This window comes from Mustela nivalis, assembly GCF_964662115.1.
Source record: "Mustela nivalis genome assembly, chromosome: 8".
NCBI classification, from domain to species: Eukaryota; Metazoa; Chordata; class Mammalia; order Carnivora; family Mustelidae; genus Mustela; species Mustela nivalis.
The window spans coordinates 31,952,573-31,972,202 of NC_139027.1; the positions used below are offsets into that span (position 1 = coordinate 31,952,573).

At 42.6% G+C, this 19,630-nt stretch overlaps 1 protein-coding gene across 20 annotated transcripts in view; it reads right to left on the reverse strand.

Annotated features, from left to right (window-relative positions):
* The window catches only part of SLC8A1 (solute carrier family 8 member A1), a 379,580-nt gene that overhangs the window by 21,222 nt on the left and 338,728 nt on the right, over nucleotides 1–19,630 (reverse strand). For all 20 annotated transcript variants that reach the window (XM_082743258.1, XM_082743260.1, XM_082743264.1 and 17 more), the window contains one exon: nucleotides 6,515–6,790. In XM_082743258.1, the coding sequence (XP_082599384.1) occupies nucleotides 6,515–6,790 (276 nt within the window). The remainder of the gene's footprint in view (nucleotides 1–6,514; nucleotides 6,791–19,630) is intronic.

Genomic DNA, 19,630 nt, shown 5'->3' on the forward strand with positions numbered 1-19,630 from the left:
CCCAGGAGTATCATTTAGATTATGGTGATCCCTTTAGATTGCCATATACAACGTGTAAAACCATACAAGTTACTTTAGGATCCAGTGGAAATAGAGCAGCAAGATATAATAAATTGCAATGTCCTATTACTCAAGTATATGATATAGTATTGTAATTTTTAGAGTTATTATAGGTCGGGAAACTAAAACCCAAAACATGTTAACCATCCATAGCGATTCTTTTTTCTGCAAAACAAATAGTGTTTTCTAGTACAATATTAAAGAAGTAAAAAATAAAACTCATTTTTAGGAGAAGGATTTAAGGAACAAAAAATAAATAAGTAAACCTTGGGGGGGGGGACAAAATCACTTCCTATCACTTAATGAAATAACCTAAATAATATAACAGATCATGTAAATACAGTGCGCATGCCTAGCACACGGTGGAGTGATGTAAATATTTTAAAATTTCCACCTCTGCTCATAAAACTTATCCTACTCATTCTCATTTCTGATGGTTTCTATTCCTTTTGACGTTTTGAGAGTCGATGTCAGTGTAATTATGTCATGGATTAATACCAATTTTCAGCTGACAAAGTGCTCTGAGGTCCATAGTGCTTAATCCTCTCATCAACTCTGCTTAATACATGCCTGTTTTACAGGCAAGAAAACCAAGGCTGAGTCAAAAAATCAGAGTCATACAATGAGTAATGGTTGGAAGTCCAGCATTCCTGGATTGAGCTCTAATGCTCCCATACCTGTATCCCCTCAGTTTACTGTCATTGATACTGTGCTAAGAGAATGTAGGGAATGGCTAGGATAACCAGGTTTTGTCAAATTCTTCCTATGATAGTTAGAAATCCGGAAGTAATGTAACTTTAAAATAGCACACAGTTTCTCTCTTATTTTTAACCAAAGTTTCTATATAAAGAATGGGAAAAAATGCCTAAAATCATCTATTTTCTTTCCCTTCATGACTTAAAATTTCTACAGTGAAATAATTCCTACTTAACAAAACTTAAAGGACATTTAAAACACTGGAAATGAACAGAAAATCCAACAATGCCAGAGGCTAAGAAACAGCTCTATGATACCCAATTTTTAAAGTGTTGTGGTCCTAGGAGTAAATAACTCATAATTGAAAATTATAGGGGGTAGTAGGTGAGATTCAGGCACAAGCCTTAATCAAGATGTATGGAGAAAGACCAAGGCAGAACTGAGTGACGTAAAAATATTCCCAACTCCTTAACATCTAAGAGATTTCTCTGTAATTAAGGAAGGATGCTTGCTTCTACTTGACTCTAGTAGAGCAACAGATGAAAGGAAAATCACGTTTTGAACATGATATAGAAGCTGGAATGTCTTGATCCAATATACCCAGTATTATCCAAGTAAATAATTTTAAGCTAAAAAGGTGTACAATACAGATAATGCCTACTACAAAAATGGCTGGGTTCTAGCCATTTTTGGATTAATTTCTTGTTGGATTAATTTCTCTTGAATTTTGACCCTGTGTTCTATAGAAACAGTCTGATGTAACATAGTTATGGACCCAAGTCAGGCTACTGCAAAATGCCTATTTAGCACTACACAGAGGGTATCAAAAGTTTTAAAAGTATTGGCCTGATTTCGGGATCTTAAAAGCAGGGATGATAGCAGAGAAAAGAATGAAGAAGGTACAACCTATCTCACTCCTCATCACACTTTCCAGCATAGCCAAATTGTGAAAGAGGAGACTCCATGCTCTTAAGTTACACATGCCCTTCTTACCACAATAACCTACCCAGATATATTCCCCAAGAATAAGTCACAGTACAAAAGTATGCTTGGCACATCTCCCTCAATCATAACTTTAATTCTTTTTTGTCTCTAGGTGTTAAGAAAGCCATCTGATTTAAGTAACTCATACTGATGTGTAAATGACTGATGTGTACATTCATTTATAGACAAAGCACATCTGCACAAACACACAAGCACATGGGCATATACAATTCCATTACTTATGCATTTGCTAGGCATGATTTTAGAAGCCAAAGATAATGAGAGATTGAAAGGGCAGGGTTTTTCCATGAAGCTTACATTTCAGCAGGGAGAGGTAGACAATAACATTCAAAACCAAACGCAATGTCCAGAAAGTAATAAAGACTCTATAGAAAATAAGGTGATAGGGGCACCTGGGTGGCTCAGTAAGGTTAAAGCCTCTGCCTTCAGCTCAGGTCATGATCCCAGGGTCCTGGGATCGAGCCCCGCATCAGGCTCTTTGCTCAGCAGGGAGCCTGCTTCCTCCTCTCTCTCTCTGCCTGCCTCTCTGCCTACTTGTGATCTCTGTCTGCCAAATAAATAAATAAAATCTTAAAAAAAAAAGAAAAGAAAAGAAGATGATATAAGATGCTTCACATTGGTGGTTAGGAAGGGTCTCTTTGAGGAAGTGATTTTTAAAGATCTACTTGAAGACAAAGAACCAGTCTTGTGTCAATGAAGGGAAAGGGCATTTTATTTTATTTTTTTAAAAGATTTTATTTATTTATTTGGCAGAGAGAGATGACAAGTAGGCAGAGAGGCAGGCAGAGAGAGAGGAGGAAGCAGGCTCCCTGCTGAGCAGAGAGCCTGATTTGGGGCTCGATCCCAGGACCCTGGGATCATGACCTGAGCCGAAGACAGTGGCTTAACCCACTGAGCCACCCAGGCGTCCCGGTAAAGGGCATTTTAGACAGTGAGTGCAACCTTGAGAAAGGAGTGAGCCTGGGGCACGGAGGACAGTAAACAAGCCAGTGGGGCTCAAGAACAGTGGGGAAGGGGGAAAACAGAATGGAAAGACAGTCAGGGGCCAAATCACATAGGTCTTTGTAAGCCAGGGGGATACTTCTGACGTTTGTCCTGTGTAGGGAGCCCACGGAAGATTGTAGGCAGAAATGCAGTCTGATTTGCATCTTAAAACAATCCTTAGCAGAAGCATGGAGACAGAGATGAGCCTCTGCAGGGATCCAAGAGAACGGCCTACCAGGACTTGGTGGTGGAGAGAGAGCTAAATGGGTCCCGTCAAGATGCACTGTAGAGGTAAGATCTGTAGGAGTTATGAATGTCTTGACTGTGGGGATGAGGAAAAAGGAATCAAGGACACTGTGGATATGTTACTGATGATGATGATGATGATGATGATGATGATGAATCAAGGACACTGTGGATATGTTACTGATGATGATGATGATGATGATGATGATCAGTGTGGATCATACTGTTTTAGATGATGATACTGTTTTCCAGAAAAAAGGCAAGATCTGGAAGGAACAGGTTTGGTTGAAGGATAAGGCCATGGGTAGTGGAAATAAGCAGTTCTACTTTGGGCATGGTGATTTGGAGCCCCACATTACACATCCAGCATCAATATAGGGAAGGCAATTGACATGTGACTCTAGAACTCCGGAAAGACGAGGCTGGGATAAACATTTGGTAATCATTAGCGTGTTGGTGGCGTTTGAGCCACGAAGACTGATGTGACGGGTCAGACTTCCAGATGGGGAAGAGACCATACTCTATTTACTCCAACATTTAAAGGTAGAAGAAGACCATTCAGGAAGCCCCTCTTCTCCAGACAAGGAGTTCTGCAGAGGGTGATTCAGGAAAAGTAGGCTCTTGCTCTCTCTCTCTCTCTCTTTTTTTTTTTTTTTTAAAGATTTGATTTTTTAAAAAAACTGGGCCTCAGGACCAATGCCCTTTAGTGGTAAGCTGTGAGTGAAAAGAATTAGTCTCTTTTCCACCTGTAGCAACTGGGCTTTGTCATCTGGGAATAATAGTTTTTTGTTTGTTTGTTTGTTTGTTTGTTTTTGAGGAGTCAGGAGAGGTAATAAAGCACTTCTCTGAATCATCAGGGTTCAAGAATAAAGTCAGAAATATTATGTTTGTTCAGCATCTTGTTCAGTCTGCACAGCTTTTTGGAGGGGGTGTCTGTTTATATAAATATGATTATGAGATCACCTGTGACTACACTGTGTGGAAAACATGCTGCACAGCTCACACCACAGCAAATTACAGGAATTCTCTTGGTAACAGAGCAAAGAAATCTGTTTCCCAATGGGAAGAGTTTATGGCGGTGAAGGGAAACCATTTTGTTTCTGTTGTATTCTCCCCCAACAGGTTTTCTTACCTCTTCTTGCCCCTGCCTGGATTCTGAGCTGGTTTTAAGTGGCAGAACAAATGAGGTTTGTACACGAAGGTTTAGTGTAATCCACATTTCATTTTACAGGAAAAAATAAAAATTAATGATATGGTATGGCGGCCACACTTTTCAAGAGAGTTTAATACAAGAGAGGAACAGAGCTACTTTGGAAGACTAGTATACAAGAAAAGGAGTCTGTTTTGAGGTATTGAGAGGAGGAGCAGGGAAATTTTAAAAATGTATATTTTTAGAAACAAGGATTTATGTAGTAAAAGCCTTTTTTTTTTTTTTTTTTTTGATCATTTGGCAAACAAAGATGCATTTGGTAGGACCAACTGCTGACTTTCCGGAGAGGTAGGTTGATTTTGAGTAACTCTGATGAGAGACCTAATTTTGCTTTCATTAGCATAATTTGCACATATTCTCCTCAAGGGTTAAACCCAGGGCCAGAAGAGTGTGCTAACCTGGGTACCATTTGATACAGTAATTTAAGCCTTAGGGAGAGTAGCCTCTAAAACATATTTCTATGGTAACCTGACATAGAGTGATGGCTAACTGTTTTGTTTAGTTCCTTTGGGTGTATATGTTCTCTAAACAAAACAACTCAATATGAACATTTTAAGGCTTTCCTCCTGCTTGTTAAATTTCTGGGTATTTTCAGAAAAAAAAAAAAAAAATCAAAATAAAGACCAAAATTGGAAACTGCTAGAAACAGCTGGTGTTGAGAGATCAGCAATCTACTGGAAGACTTCGCATGGTTCTACTTACTAAGGCAGTTGTACGAGGACCCCCTAGGTCCCCTGAGTCCGCCGTTAACTCACTGACACCAGAACCTTGTCAGGACTCTTGAGGAAGACACCCCCTTGGTGGATCAGTTGGATAACACCACGGGCAGTGGCTCACCACTCTACATCTGGACAGGTTCCTTCTGGTTACTCAAGGATCAAGTATCAGATCTACACTGGTCAGATCACCCTCAGCAATTCATAAATAATACCAAAAGCTGTTGTTTTAATCCAACTCCTTCTACTTTTTTAAGTGCTTTACTAGATGCATCATTTATAGGTGTTTTCTCCAGTCCTTGTCACGACTCTGCAAGTTCAGTATGGTTATCCTTATTTTACAAGTAAAGAAAGCCTCAGAGACACTGACGTGATAAATATCTGAGTGCAGAAGAACAATTAGTGAATTCCAGCAAAGAGATAAATATGTGATTTCAAGTGCACTTGTTTTCAGCATCAAAACCAAAAGCCAGGGCTACCTGGATGTCTGTCAGGATGTGAACTAGAACTTTGGTGACAGTAGGCTCTGATGTGCACCAGAATCACCTGTGAGCTTAAAACACACATGTCTGGGCCCTTCCTCTAGACCTTCTGACTCCAAAGGTTGATGGTGGGTTTTTAATTAATAAATGACTTTAATAAGGTTACTGGGTACAATGATTATCTATAAAATTTAATTGTATTCCAACAAATAAATAAAAAATGACACATAACATAGACAATCATAATAGCACCCAAAGTCCTCAAATACTTAGAAATAAATCTATCAAAAGATGTGATACAAAGCATTCCTGACTACAAAACACTGACAGAAATGAAAATAAATCCTAAATAAATGCAATTAAAACAACTATGTTTATGGATTGTTAAGATGCCCTTTTTAAAACAAGTTCCCAGGTAATTCTGATGCTCACCGAAATTTGAAAATTACTGCTGTCAAGTTCATGTTTGGGAGGATGATTTCTTAGAAGTCTGGGCAAATATAATGAGCTACGGTTGTAGACTGTTAGAAGACTTTAGCTTGTAAGGAATGCACAAAAAGACATCCACAAAATGTGTACTTGGCCTGTTTGGTTTGGCTGGGATTACTTTTGCTCTGTCCTGATCAACGTCTTTTTTTTTTTTTTTTTTCTTTAATTTACATTAACTTTTGGGTCAGGAGAATATGGTATCAGGTCTTCAGGATGTATTGATCTCAGTTACCCAACCAATACAGTTTCATGGAAATGACCCAATGTCAGTAACTCTATAAATAAAGACAGACCTTGTGCTTCAGGATGACTCATAATTTTGTGTTTTTGAAAGTGCTAACTGTAACGGGGAGCTGATCTATCGATCTTGCCGTCAAACCAGTCTGTGCTCTCTAGGCAGTCCCTCTGGGACTGCTTTCCTGTCATCACGATGAAACTGACCAGCCTTCTAACCTTGAAAACTGCCGTGACAGTCTTCTGGCGGGGACAGTATTTATACCTCTGGGCTCTTGCCTTTTCTAGGCCTGTTTGTTATCACAGTCCTTGAAACTGTGAGAAAGAAAAGGTCAAGAAGGTGAATGGGCTTCCCCGTCTGGGGGAAATCATACACGAAACGTATCCTCTACCTGGTACCGAAGTGCCGAGCGCGACGAACACCACTGCAGTCACAGAATCTTTCAGGCCAATGGTGCATCCGAAGTGGGAAGCCAGGTCTCCGATGAACGCCGTCAGGAGGCCGATCATGAGGATGGAGACAATGAAACAGGCCCAGCCGTTCCAGTATTCTGTAGGGGGCACGAAGGCGAAGAGGACCTTCCAGAACACGGTCAGAAAATGCATCACGTAGTCGAAACAGGAGGGCAGCTTCTCCTCCCCACATTCGTCGTCGTCGTCGTCTTCCCCTGGAGGGAGGAGAAGCACATACCGTCGCAATCCGGGCTCAGTGCGGTCTTCCTTTCTCCAACCCCCGCCTTCCTAGATCTTGTCATCCCTCGCCTCTGAGTAAGCAGGAGGCCATTAGAGGTGATTGAAGCTTAGGGTTCAATCATAAGCTCAGAGTCAATCATAATTAACCAATGAATTATGAAGCTACTGACGTACCCCATCACTGTGGCTGATGGGTCAATGGCAGAAACTTAAGCGCCCCCCCCCCCCCCCAGTTCTGGTTGTATGCAATCAACACATGCTTTCGACGGTCCTATCCCCTCCAGTGAAGGTTGTCATTTCAGGGACAGGAACAGGATTTCTTTCAAAACACTGGGAAGCCCTGTGCCAGGGTCAGAAAGAACCCTCTTTTGATAAAAGAGAATGATAACAGGAGTTCTCCTAACCAAGGTTGTTCCAGCTTGGAGCCAGGCTCTGTGGATTCATGGTTAAATACTCAGCTACAGGACCGTGTTCGACAGGCCCTCAGTCATAGCCCCAGGCCCCACATATGTCTTCAGCTTCATCTCTTGCAATTACTTCAAACTCAAACCTCATCTGAGCCAATGGAAATTATCTGCACTTTTTTCAAACTATAAGTACTCTCTCCTACTTTTGTCTTTTAGAACCAAATGTGTTTGGCATGTCCTAATTCCTCCCCCCTTCTCCCTCTCCACTGATCCTTTAAAACTCACTTCCTTTGTGAAACCTCGGACAACCCCTTTGTCCTCCCACCAGAGCTGGAAATTCCTCCTTAGAGCTTCCCTACCTGGCCTTCTGACACTTGGGACACTAGATCAGTGGTTCTCAGACCATGGTCCCTGGACCAGAAGTATCAGCCTCACCAGGGAACTTGTTGGAAAAGCAAATTCCCGGCTACACTGAATCAGAAACTGGAGGAATTGGGTTAGAGTAGAGGGGAAGTGGCATAGGTGATTCTTGAGAACCAACCTCTCTCTAGACTAGTCACCCAGACCCTTTCCTCCCCAGTTAACTGTGAGCCCAGCAAGGGCAGGAATTTGTTCATTTTTGTGTCCCTAGTGTTCTGTCCCATCTCCAACATGTGGGATAAGCTGGCTAAGGGCTTGTTAAATGAATTAATGCATGCAGGAACCTCTGCTGACTTTATAGAACTCCCTAATTATATAATATATATACATGTACACACAACCCAGTTCTGCCAATTACATCATATAATTGGTGCATAAAGAAATGCACCGAGCTTACTACTTAAAGGAACCAGGAAATCAATAGCAATATTCTAAAACAGAGACTTCATTTATAATGGGATATAATCCCCACTCACATTATTTTAAAATTGGGATACTGAATGTCAGCTCTTCTCAGAGTGGTGGCAAACATAAATTCACGTGTTTTGTGCCATTTTGGAAAGAATTCCTCAAGGTCTTTTTTTTTTTTAAATTTTTTAAAATTTATTTTACAGAGATCACAAGTAGGCAGAGAGGCAGGCAGAGAGAGAGGAAGGGAAGCAGGCTCCCCACTGAGTAGGTCCCGATTCGGGGCTCGATCCCAGGACCCTGGGATCATGACCTGAGCCAAAGGCAGAGGCTTAACCCACGGAGCCACCCAGGCGTCCCCAGCCCTCGATGACTTTGTTCACCTCCACCCTCGGCCCCAAACCTTGTCAACAGGGACCTACTTTCCTTTGTCCAACTGATGCCGTTGGCAGCAGGTGAGGCTGTCAGACTTCCCAGCTGACTGTGTGACCTGAGATTACCAGCAAGGAGCAAATACGTAAGTTCTCTGTGAGGCACTCGGTGGTGAGGCCATCTGGTACACATCATTACTGGGAAAACCCTTAGGGCAGAGGACCTTGGAGGAAACCGTGCCTCTCACAAAACACGAAAAGAGGAATGTCTCCGTTTGTCACTGGTCATGTCACAGGAAGAGAGAAGAGGCCATGGCTCGCTCTTCTGTGAGCACGTGGTCAGAATTATTATGCAAGCAAACTCTGGGGATCTGTGGAGAAAACAGTTTCCCCTTTCAGGTTTTGGACTGTCTCCAGCGAAGTGTTGGGAGGAAGCCCCCAGCAGATGAACAGAGTGACCTTTGGAGACTCTGGAAGGCAGGAACGCAAGTCAGGCCAGCTAGTAGGAAAGTGTATGACTCACTAGAGTAAGACAGCATTGTTGACCATGTTAAAGTGACTGATGGTGGCCCTGCGACAGAGGTGGCTCTGATGCCTGGGTGATCTACGAAGGCAAATCACAACCAAAGCCATTGTGAATTTCAGTCAATACACTTGTATCCGAGGAAACACAGTTTTAGAGCAACCAACCAAGAGCCACCCAGGCTCAAGTAAGGCAACCACTTAAGCTACAGCCAATCAAATAATTTCCTTGCTTTACTTCTGCCTCTGCTCCTCAAAAGCCTTTCCCCTCCCTCCGGTTGGCAGTGTCCCTAAACCACGTAGGCTGGACTCTGCCTGATTTGAATATATATTTGCTCAAATAAACCCTTAAAATTTTAATGTGCCTCCACTTCCCTTTTAATCACTTCTTCCTATAGTGCCATGCTATGTGGTTACATATTTCTAATATCTTGCCTGAAAGCAAAAGATAATTTTAGATAAAAGCACATGTTCTGGGCTAAATTATCTCTGCATCTCAAAGAGGGAAGAGTTGCTCACACCCTACAAAAACTCAGGGAAAGCACTAGACTTTATGGCTATATTCACTTTGTATATGATCCTTATAAGTTCCTATATTCTATATTTTTGGACATTTTGTAACTACATAGGGTATATGATTAAAACGATTTGGGAAACACTGAATTTTAATCACTTATGGAAACAGATCATTCTGCCTCTGATTCTACAAAATTACTTAATTTGGGCTGAGACTCATAGTATGAAGATTAGCCAGAAAGCAAATAGTGAAGCTTCTCAGAAGAAATGACACTTATAAATCGAGAGTAGACATTATATTTATCTTCAAGATGGAAATAATAACACCTTTCCCATGAGAGATGCACAAGGGAATAATTAGATCATCTCTTCCAAGTGAGGGTATTTCAAGATAATGATGAGCATGGTAGTTAGCGTTATTGTTTTCCACTTAGTATTCTACTGTGTTTCCTTGTTATTACTTAATTGGTTAGTCAACATGAGGTGACAGTCTAGGCTTTTAGAAACAAAATTGAATCTTGCCCTCTGGAATTATCTTCATGATCTATATGTGTGCAATGCAAAATAAGTGTGTGTGTATATATGCGTGCGCACATGCGCAGAGAGACAAATTTCCTTCGGTAGGTTTCCAGCATCATAAGGTATCTGAAATATTGTAGCACTTCTGTCTGGAATGGGACGTCCATCTGTTTTATTACATTTGAAAGTAGAAATGGCTTCCTATCCTCTGCCCTGGGATCACACTGTTCTTCATAAATTTTAATCTCCAACTCAGATGCCCTTTAAATATTAAAAATGACTGCAGACTGCCCTGTACGACGCACAATTACGTTGTCTTGGAGAGGGAAAAAGAAGTAGGATGTCCATCCACCACCACCAGGGCTGTACTTAAAAGTTTGGTCCTTGCAAAGAACAGTGGAAAATTAAAAATGAAACACCTGGAGCATCTTTTATGTGATGGCAAAGAGAGTAATCTGCCAGTATGTGCGCCCGCTCAGGCTTACTGGAGGCCATGTAATACTTTCAAGTCCCTCCTCTGCATTAGTAAAGGAGCAGGCAGTTTGGGGGGCGGGGGCAGTTTCCTTTTATAGGATCCTAAGCGAAGGATCTTCTTATCTCAGAATCCTTCTTTTCAGCTTTATGGATTCCCCTACTGGAAAGATAACAAGCTGCATTCGATTAATCCTTCCCATGGCCCTTCAAATGGTTTCCTTGAGACAGGTTGGACTTCCTAAATATAACTACAAAAGTAGCCAAATCATTAAAACAGAAGAGAATGCATCACTTCAATTGCTGACCTAACAGAACTTGGGTGGACCCCACCCTGGAACATGAGAACAAAATCAGCATCAGCACAAGTGATCATGACAGGGAACCCAGGGCTGGACACCTGCAGGTAACTGAGCATCTAATGTAGACCAGGTGTTGGTGCGTGTCCCTGCAGAGGTGCTCAGGGTTTCCCTTCAGGGAGCGCTTTGACAGTCGGCGAAAGAGACCACTGGGGTGCAGTGGACACTTAGGTCAGAAGACTTACCACAATTTCTAGTTCTCAGAGCTTGTCTGGGAGTGGGACTTGAACTTCCTGAACCTCAGCTCCTCATCTGTCAACTGAGTTTCCTAACTTCCACATTAGAGAGCTATTGTGAGGACCGGAAGAGGACATGTGAAAGTCTTTTGTAAAACTGTGAACCCCTTACAGACATCTGTGCCATAGTCCATCACTGTTACTTGTCAGAAGGCAGGCAGCAAATCAATGTGATCTGAGTATCCTGATTTCACAGAATCTATATTCTGTTTGAATGAGTCATCATCACCACTGCTTCCCCAAGCTGCTTGATTTTAAGAAAAGAAAGGGAGAAAGGAACGGAGGGAGGAGCACAACAGGGTGTTTCCTAAGCAATAGGCACTAAACTTTTTCACATACCTGATCTTATTTAATCCTTACAATAATGCTGCAAGGTAAGCATTATGAATCTCATTGTGCATAGGAAAAACCTAAAGTTCAGAGAGTTTATGTGACTTTCTAAAATAATCACAGAGTTGGTAAGTGACTGAGGTGGGATTTGGCCTAACAGCCCAGGGAACATTTTGTTACACATGATGTCTTATTGATGCAAGTTGAGCATAACATCATTCACATCTTGATTCAAAGTTGCATTTGAGAATACTCTTAATGCCTAGTGCTATACAGATAAAATGTTGCCTTTTTTAGGGCTTTGAAAATACTGATGCACCATGTTTGTTTTGTAATTTATTTTCTAGATAGGATACATTTTTAGTAGAGTCAGCCATATTATGATCTTTCTCAAGACCTTGGGGACCAACTAAACACAGAAAAGAATAAACAAATGGAGGGCATCATGGTTGTGACCATTTTGCAATCTCTACTTGAGTAGAACAAGTTCTTGTTTCCATTTCTAACTGTCAAAGGTCAACCATTTCGTTTTTGAATCAAACACCCTGGTTTATATCTAACTCTTCACTCTAGAATTTGGGAAACTGGACTACATTGGGGAAGGCAGTTTGGGGAATAGCATGCAGCTATGAACCTAAGGAAGGGTCTGGCTTTCAATTATTTTTAGGTATTTACCTATGATTAGTCCATTTTTTATTTTATAAGAGTATTCTCCAACTAAGGAAATAATGAGAATGATCAGATGCTTTCCAGGAGTATGACAGATGGATATAGAATGACATCTGCCGGTCACACTGTTATCCATATGATCTGAGCCCAGCAAGTGTTACTCAACAGCCCCATGTAATGTACAAATCAGTTAACTGTGAAGCTAGTGAAGCTAGATCACCACATATCTCCATTCAACACATATTGTTTTGGGCCTAATTTCTTTATGAAATACTATTCCTTTTTTTTTTTTTTTTTCCTAGTGGGGTTGATTTGATTTTGTGTCTCTTTAGTTTCTGAGCACAAAGATTTGTTGCCTTCAAACAAATTAACAAGCTTACCTGATTGAATGGGCTTTCTCCTCCATAGCTATCGGCTTTTTTTTTTTTTTTTTGCAACCTGATACAAAGTAATTACAAGAAGATTTCTTCTTTTCAGTTGTAGATTTCCATTTCTCTTTGCTTTCAAAGCTTCTGATAGCATTATAGATGTTTAAGATAAAAGAAACCTTAGCAATCTGTAAATGCACCCCTCCTCATTTTAAGAGGAAACATGACAAACTGTGATTTGATTGAATTTTTTGTTCTCTTGCTTTCTAGTGTTCTCTCCCTCCCTCTCTTCCCCCATCTGATACATGAGGGCTTGAGTTAAACCCTGTCTTGCTCACTCAGGGATCTAAAAACTTTTCTCTCCATTTCCCCTTCTATGTGCTTCTTTCTTATTTCTAGTGAGAAAACATTTATTCATCTCTTCCCACTCATAACAGTTTCTATTTGCCACTAAATTCAGTAACACAAAGATTCATCCCCAAACAAGAATTTACCTTTTGTTCTGGATTTTGGAGAAGAGCTGTAAACATTTTCCTCTAACCTAATAGTTGGGAAGTACTTACGTATATATTCTCTTATGAAAAGTAGACGGTATCAGCAATTTTTCCACCAGCCATATTGCAAGATAATTCATTATCAAGACAGATCTCAAAACACAATTTACTCAGATTGCTAAATCTGTGCATTGTCAAAGCACAGTAGAAAAGAATGCAGGCCTTTGCTTTTATCAAATGAAACATGTGGGTATTGGAAAATACTTGGACTTAAAGCTTTGGGAGGGTTTCAAAGAGCTTGATAAGGTCAACTCTCTACATTCCTTTAAAATCTGCCTACCGAATGGTCACCTGTGCCGAACCTCAGAGTCTTAGCTATTAGAGAATTCACGATCTCACAACCCAAGTTTTAGTGGCTCTAGCTGTTAGGTTCTATTCATTTGCCCAGACCCCATAGGACCACAGGCCAATGGAAAAGGTTCAGTCTTGCTTCGCATGCCATTCCTCCAGGCAGCCGAAGCTGGCTATTCCCGTTTCAGCCTTAATCCTTGCTCCACATTCCTTCATCAGGCTGGCCATGGTCCTCTGAGCACTAAGTCATAGAATCATAGAATATGATGTGTGGTGCTGAGTGTAACTTTAAGAGACACCTAACTCACCTGCATCGGGGAAGGTCTTTTGCCTTTTGCATTCTGGACACTATTCCCTTTCATTAATGTACACATTGGCCTTTTGACTACCTATAACTTACACCTATAAATCCACAACTCTTTCAATGCCATTTCTAGCTCCTGTCTTCCATTTCTTACACTAGTATAATTGACTGCTGGGGACACAATTTTCTTTTTTTTAAGACTTATTTATTTATTTGGGGGGGGGGGGCAGGAGGAACAGAGGGAGAGGGAGACAGAGTCTTAAGTAGACTGTGCACAGAGCACCTAGCATGATGTGGGGCTTGATCTCATGACCCTGAGATCATGACCTAAGCTGAGACAAAGAGCCAGATGCTTAACCAATTGTGCCACCCAGGTGCCCCGCAACCGTACAATGTTCAACTTGTGCGTATTCTCTTTAAGATAAGTGACTCCTTACTGTCTTTTCAGTACAGTAAAACTGGTATTAGAATACCAGTAATTGATATCAATGCCGGCTCTTTCTAAGAACTTTCCTTCTTAAAGCTTTCTTTAAAATGTATTTGGAATGTGGAGAAGTCCCTGAGAAGCTAGTTGTCCTTGGGGAGGGTGTGAGGCTCGCTGTTGGTCTCTAGTCTTACTGCTCTAGTCCCTGCAGGCAGAGGCCTGGGAGCAAGCCTGGGGGTATGCTGAGAGGTCCTTCTTCACCAGCTAGTGGGGATGTGAATTGGTGTAGACACTCAGAGTCTAGAATACAGTGTGCCTGTATGCCCACATCTAAGTGTATGCAGTTTACTCCTGGATACTTGACTGGTCTCTAATTCTATGTCCCAAATAAATGCATTGGATAGCAACACCACTGTGCACAAAATGTGAGTTCAAGACTGCTGTAGATTTGTAACTTGGACTGCTGGCCTGCTCTGGGAGGGAGAGGACACCTACATAGGCCTTGTTAATCATCCCCATCCCCCAGTTCCAAGCCAGAGAATGGTATGGGCTGCTCTGCTCTATAGGATCAGTGCTGGTTTCAGTCCATACGTTGGGGGACGAGGGGCCTGGGATACACGACAGTGTGAGAAGGGACACAAGAAGGTGATTCACTCTCTGTGAATAACATCTCACCTTGTCTGAAACAGATGAACCCCTGGATGAATGAACAGAATCCTCACCAGCTCAGGCCATTACGGACCTTGTTAGGATGGTTGACCCAAGAGATATCTAATGTGTCAGAAATATTTCTCAGCAAATGTGGCCAGTGTCAAAATTGAAAAATAACCCACGAAGGAGTTCCAGTTCCATGTAAGTTTGATTCTAGCAAAACCAATCAGTTTAAAGCTGAAAACCGACAGTGTAGCTTGCCTCTTTCTCTGCTTAAAGAGTTCCTCTACGTGAACTGAGTGTTCCTAAATGATCCTAGGTTCATGTAACTAGGATTTCATGTGGTTTTGCCCCAAGCTTTGTTTTTGTAAAATAACTCCATATCAGGCTAAATACCTTGAAGTTCAGTGTACTCTTACCTATTATTGGTTGTAGGATTAACAAGAATTCCAGGCTCCTACAATAGGGAAGCAGGCTCTCCACAGACGTGAGTGCCTAAGAAATAAACTTTCGACGAGAACTGACACTCAGCAAGTCTAGATGCCTCCTGCTAGTTTTGATGGTTTAGTTACAGTGGGTGGTTTGTGAGCACACCAGGTTCTAAGATCGGCCCGAGGGCTCTGATAACACTTTGTAAATATCAGCAGCTGCGTCTGAATTAGCCTCCTAGAGTGTAGGCAGTGGAGCTTTGGAGAAACTGTTTGGGCAGCAATAACCCTGTAATTTTCAACAAACAGCTCAATGTTATGTTCTAGGAAAACGCTGAAATTTATATAAGGTTAGATGTGTACCAAAACCTGCCCCACATGCAGAGTAGCACAGGGACCCATCCAGATTCCTGTAAGATGCTGCTGCTGTGATTAAGCTAAGAGGTCACGTTCCCTTCCCGAGTGCCTACCTTCATGCACGTGCGTAAATATATACATCCCACTTAATCTCCATCCTCCAACAACCTGCTCAAGTAGGTATTACTTTCTCCATTTTAAAAGTGAAACCAAGTCTCGAAGAGTTTAAGTGATGTGCTTATGAGAGCTAAAACTCTTCCCACCACTTCGCTGAAATTACTTGACCCACTGTTGCTGGAGGAAAAAATTCTCTGTGGTTTGTCCAGCACAAATCTGTTCTGATAAAAATCTAAGCTCATTTGGCATTGTTTTATGAAAAGTTTAATTAGAAAATAACCACCCCCCCACCTTTTTTTTTTTTTTTTTTGATAAAGAGAGAGACAGAAAATGTGTGTGGTGGGGGGTGGAGGGGCAAAGGAAGAGAGAGAATATCAAGCAGACCCCATGCTGAGCGTGGAGCCAAATTTGGGGCTTGATCTCTCAACCCTGAGATCATGAGCTGAGTCAGATGCTCAAGTGACTGTGCCACCCAGGTGCCCCCAATAATGATCCTTCTTAAAATAATCCTCTGCATATATCATTTTTATAAAAGGTGTGTTTATTTTAGCAAGAGAGAGCATGCATAAGGGAGGGGCAGAGAGAGAGGGAGAGAGAGGATCTCCAGAAGACAGCCCCCTGACTGTGGAGCCCCATGTGGGGCTCAATCCCACAACTCTGAGATCATGACCCTGAGATCATGACCTGAGCCGAAATCAAGAGTCGGACGCCTAACCGACTGAACCACCCAGGCTCCCCTGCATAGATCACGTGCAAAACACTGAATGCTCTTTCAGGGAATGAATGGATGGCTCTAGTTTCTGCTTTCTCAGGAGTCTGATTTTCCTTTCATCTTTGGCAAAATCCTCTATGGGTGGTTTATATTGGCCCCATTGAGAAGTGGGATCCTTTTCATCCTGGTGGCTAACGTCTATCTCTCTGCAGAGCCTACAGCAGGAATCCAGCTTTTCAGCAGCTGCTTCCCACCCCCAGTACCCCTGCTCCTTGCCTGACTTCCTGGCCTCAGGATCTCTTGACAGGACTTTGTTCTGACTGTGACGTTTGTGAGTTAATGTACTGGCCAAGTGGCAATGTCAGTTGAGTCTTTAATATTTTAATCATGGCTTTGGTTTCCACAATCCGGAGCGATTGCAGGGACACAGCACCCCTCATATGCCCACCTGGGTTCCCTTCTCTCTGTTGTGATTTCCGCCCCTAGTAAAGAGGCCGGCCACTGACAACCAAGGGACCTCAGCGATTTCCATGTTCTTGGACACTTCACAGATTCTCTGTGTGCTTTGTCTCCTGGAAACTGAGGGGAGCCATTACTAACTCCTTAGAGCTGATGAAAAGATAAATGAGCTTTTTAAGAGAGGTTATATGCTGATATGCAGTACAGTCTGCTTTGGACAGAGGATTAGCTCGTTCAGACGAGCATCTCCGTTCCCTCATGGCTCACGTACACTTTTCTTAGGGGGCGGACTGGCTACTGCAGACGGTTGACCATCAAGTCTGTCTGCCAGTAGCTTTTGAATCTCTCATAAACAATAACCTCAAATGGAGATGTTGGGATGGTTTTCTTCCATACAAATCATCATAAAACTGTCTCTTTCACTCTCATCATCTGTATGTTTACGGTCTGTTTTTCTTAGCTACTTAAAGCATGCAACAATGTTATTAAGTTTATAGGTTGGAAGTCTAACAATATTTGAAGCCACTGTTTTGTACCGCAAGCCTAGGCTGAACCCCTCACCTGGACTGGTATCTGCCATAATCTTTAAAGGGAGTGGAGTGCCTGGAAGAATGGCTTTATTTGTACCGTTTATTTTTTTCAGTGAATATTTAGTAATAATTTATGTGTCGGGCACAGTTTTAGGCATTGGAAATTCAGACAGATAACATTCCATAGAACTTCCATTCTGCCCAGGAGAGAAAGACAGCAATCCAGTAAAACAAATGAACAAGCACAATGGTTTCAGATACTGCTATGGGCTATGAAGACAGTGAAGTCAAGTAGCATGCTCGTGCAAGGGGGAGATTGAAAAACTCCTCTGAAGAGGTGACTTGTGAGCTGAGACCTTAATGGTGAGAACATCCACACAGAGGGAAAGCCTTCATTGGGTTGGGGCTGGGTAGGGATGGGCAGCTTGTGCAAAGGCCCTGAGGCAAGAGCATAATGTGAAGAATAAGAATAAGTCTATGGGGGCGCCTGGGTGGCTCAGTGGGTTAAGCTGAGTTTATATTGGCCCCATTGAGAAGTGGGATCCTGATCAATATGGTATCCTGCTACGACTGACGTTTTCACTTTGAGAGTTTATACTCTAGTGTTGCCTTGCCTCCCTACCAGCACAGCCCCCAGTGGTGGTCTCTTTGTAACATACTCTAATCCTTTCCTCCTCATGCCTTCTGCTTCTCCTCCTTCTCTGTTAGCAACATGATTATCAGCTAAATACCAGGAAGATTTCACTAAGAAAACAGATAGGCAAGGCCACTGCTCAATGGGATCGAGCCCCGCATCGGGCTCTCTGCTCAGCGGGAAGCCTGCTTCCTCCACTCTCTCTCTCTGCCTACTTGTGATCTCTCTCTGTCAAGTAAATAAATAAAATCTTTAAAAAAAAAAAAAGAATAAGTCTATGGTTTACAGGCATTAAACTCTGGGAGGCACACCTGTGACAAGATGGAAGGAGGATTGAGCTTGGAATCAGAACATGTAGGTTGGGGTCTGTATCCCAGTTTCTGTTTCGCCATGTTGTAAATGGGTTCATGAATGCCTACTGCACAGGGTGGCCGTGAGGCTTGTGTGATCAGGAACCTGTCCACAGGGTGAGACCATTCACTCATCAGTGCTGCTAAGTCATTGGCTCGGGAAAGTTTTGGTCTTTGCTCAGAGGTCCTTAGCTGAGATCAGGGGACAGGCATGGATGGAATATGTGCTAAGATGCTGGTTCTACAAATGCTAACTGGAAAAGAAAAATGAGAGCGATGCCATAAAGCTTGGGAAGAACCCAGAAATCTAAAACAGGTCCTGTGTGGCCTTGGAAGACACTTTCCCTCTCTGGTTCTCAGTTTCTTTATCAAAATAAGGGGAAGCTGGAATAGCTGATCACTGAACTCTTGCTTTGCTCTGTGCTGGATTCTGGTCTAAGATGCTCTAACAGGACATAAGACACAACCCCCAGTCAGACGTGTTCAGGCAACCGCAAGGCAGGGGAACGAATGGGATCAGGGGTCAGGAGGGTCGCGTCAAAGCCTGTTGGTTCAGATAAGTGCCTCTTGGTTGCAGGAATCAGAATGACAAGGTCTTTATCAAGAGAGCAGACTGTGAACAGCAAGAATTAATGCTGCAAATCACTCTAAAGGAGGCTCCCCTCTGCCTTTGGGGGGTGTGTGTGCAGTGGGGGGTGGCTGTGTTTTCTCCTCCTTCCACCTCTTTGGTTAGGCTAACATGTTTCCGCCACTGAAAACATCATACAAAGGGATCCCCCAGGGACAGAAAGCATCCCCCCTCCCCATGCCTCCAGCACTGATTTGTAAGCAGCCACTGACACTGTGTTCGGGGAGCAGCAGCGATGCCAGCAGAAGGGCTACTGCATCGGGTGGGGCTCACTGTTTGCAGAGCTGAGCGGCTGCCTCTCCCCACAAAAGCCGCATCCCAGACGTGACTCCAGGTTTACAAAGAAGAGCGGCTGAATCATCCTGGCGCCCTTCGGGACTGTGTTTTCCTCAAGAGTTTGTAATAAGCAATTTAAGAGGAAAACAGCTCAATAAGCCAATAATCTTTTCAGAAATGCCAGCTAAAGCCTATCCAAGGGCCAGAAGAGGATTGTTGGGTTCTCCCGGCCTTTTGTACTCCCACCTCCCCGTGTCGCGGGCTGCTTCCTTTGGAAACAGAGCTGAAGCTCCCTGATCAATATGGTATCCTGCTACGACTGATGTTTTCACTTTGAGAGTTTATACTCTAGTGTTGCCTTGCCTCCCTACCAGCACAGCCCCCAGTGGTGGTCTCTTTGTAACATACTCTAATCCTTTCCACCTCATGCCTTCTGCTTCTCCTCCTTCTCTGTTAGCAACATGATTATCAGCTAAATACCAGGAAGAGTTCACTAAGAAAACA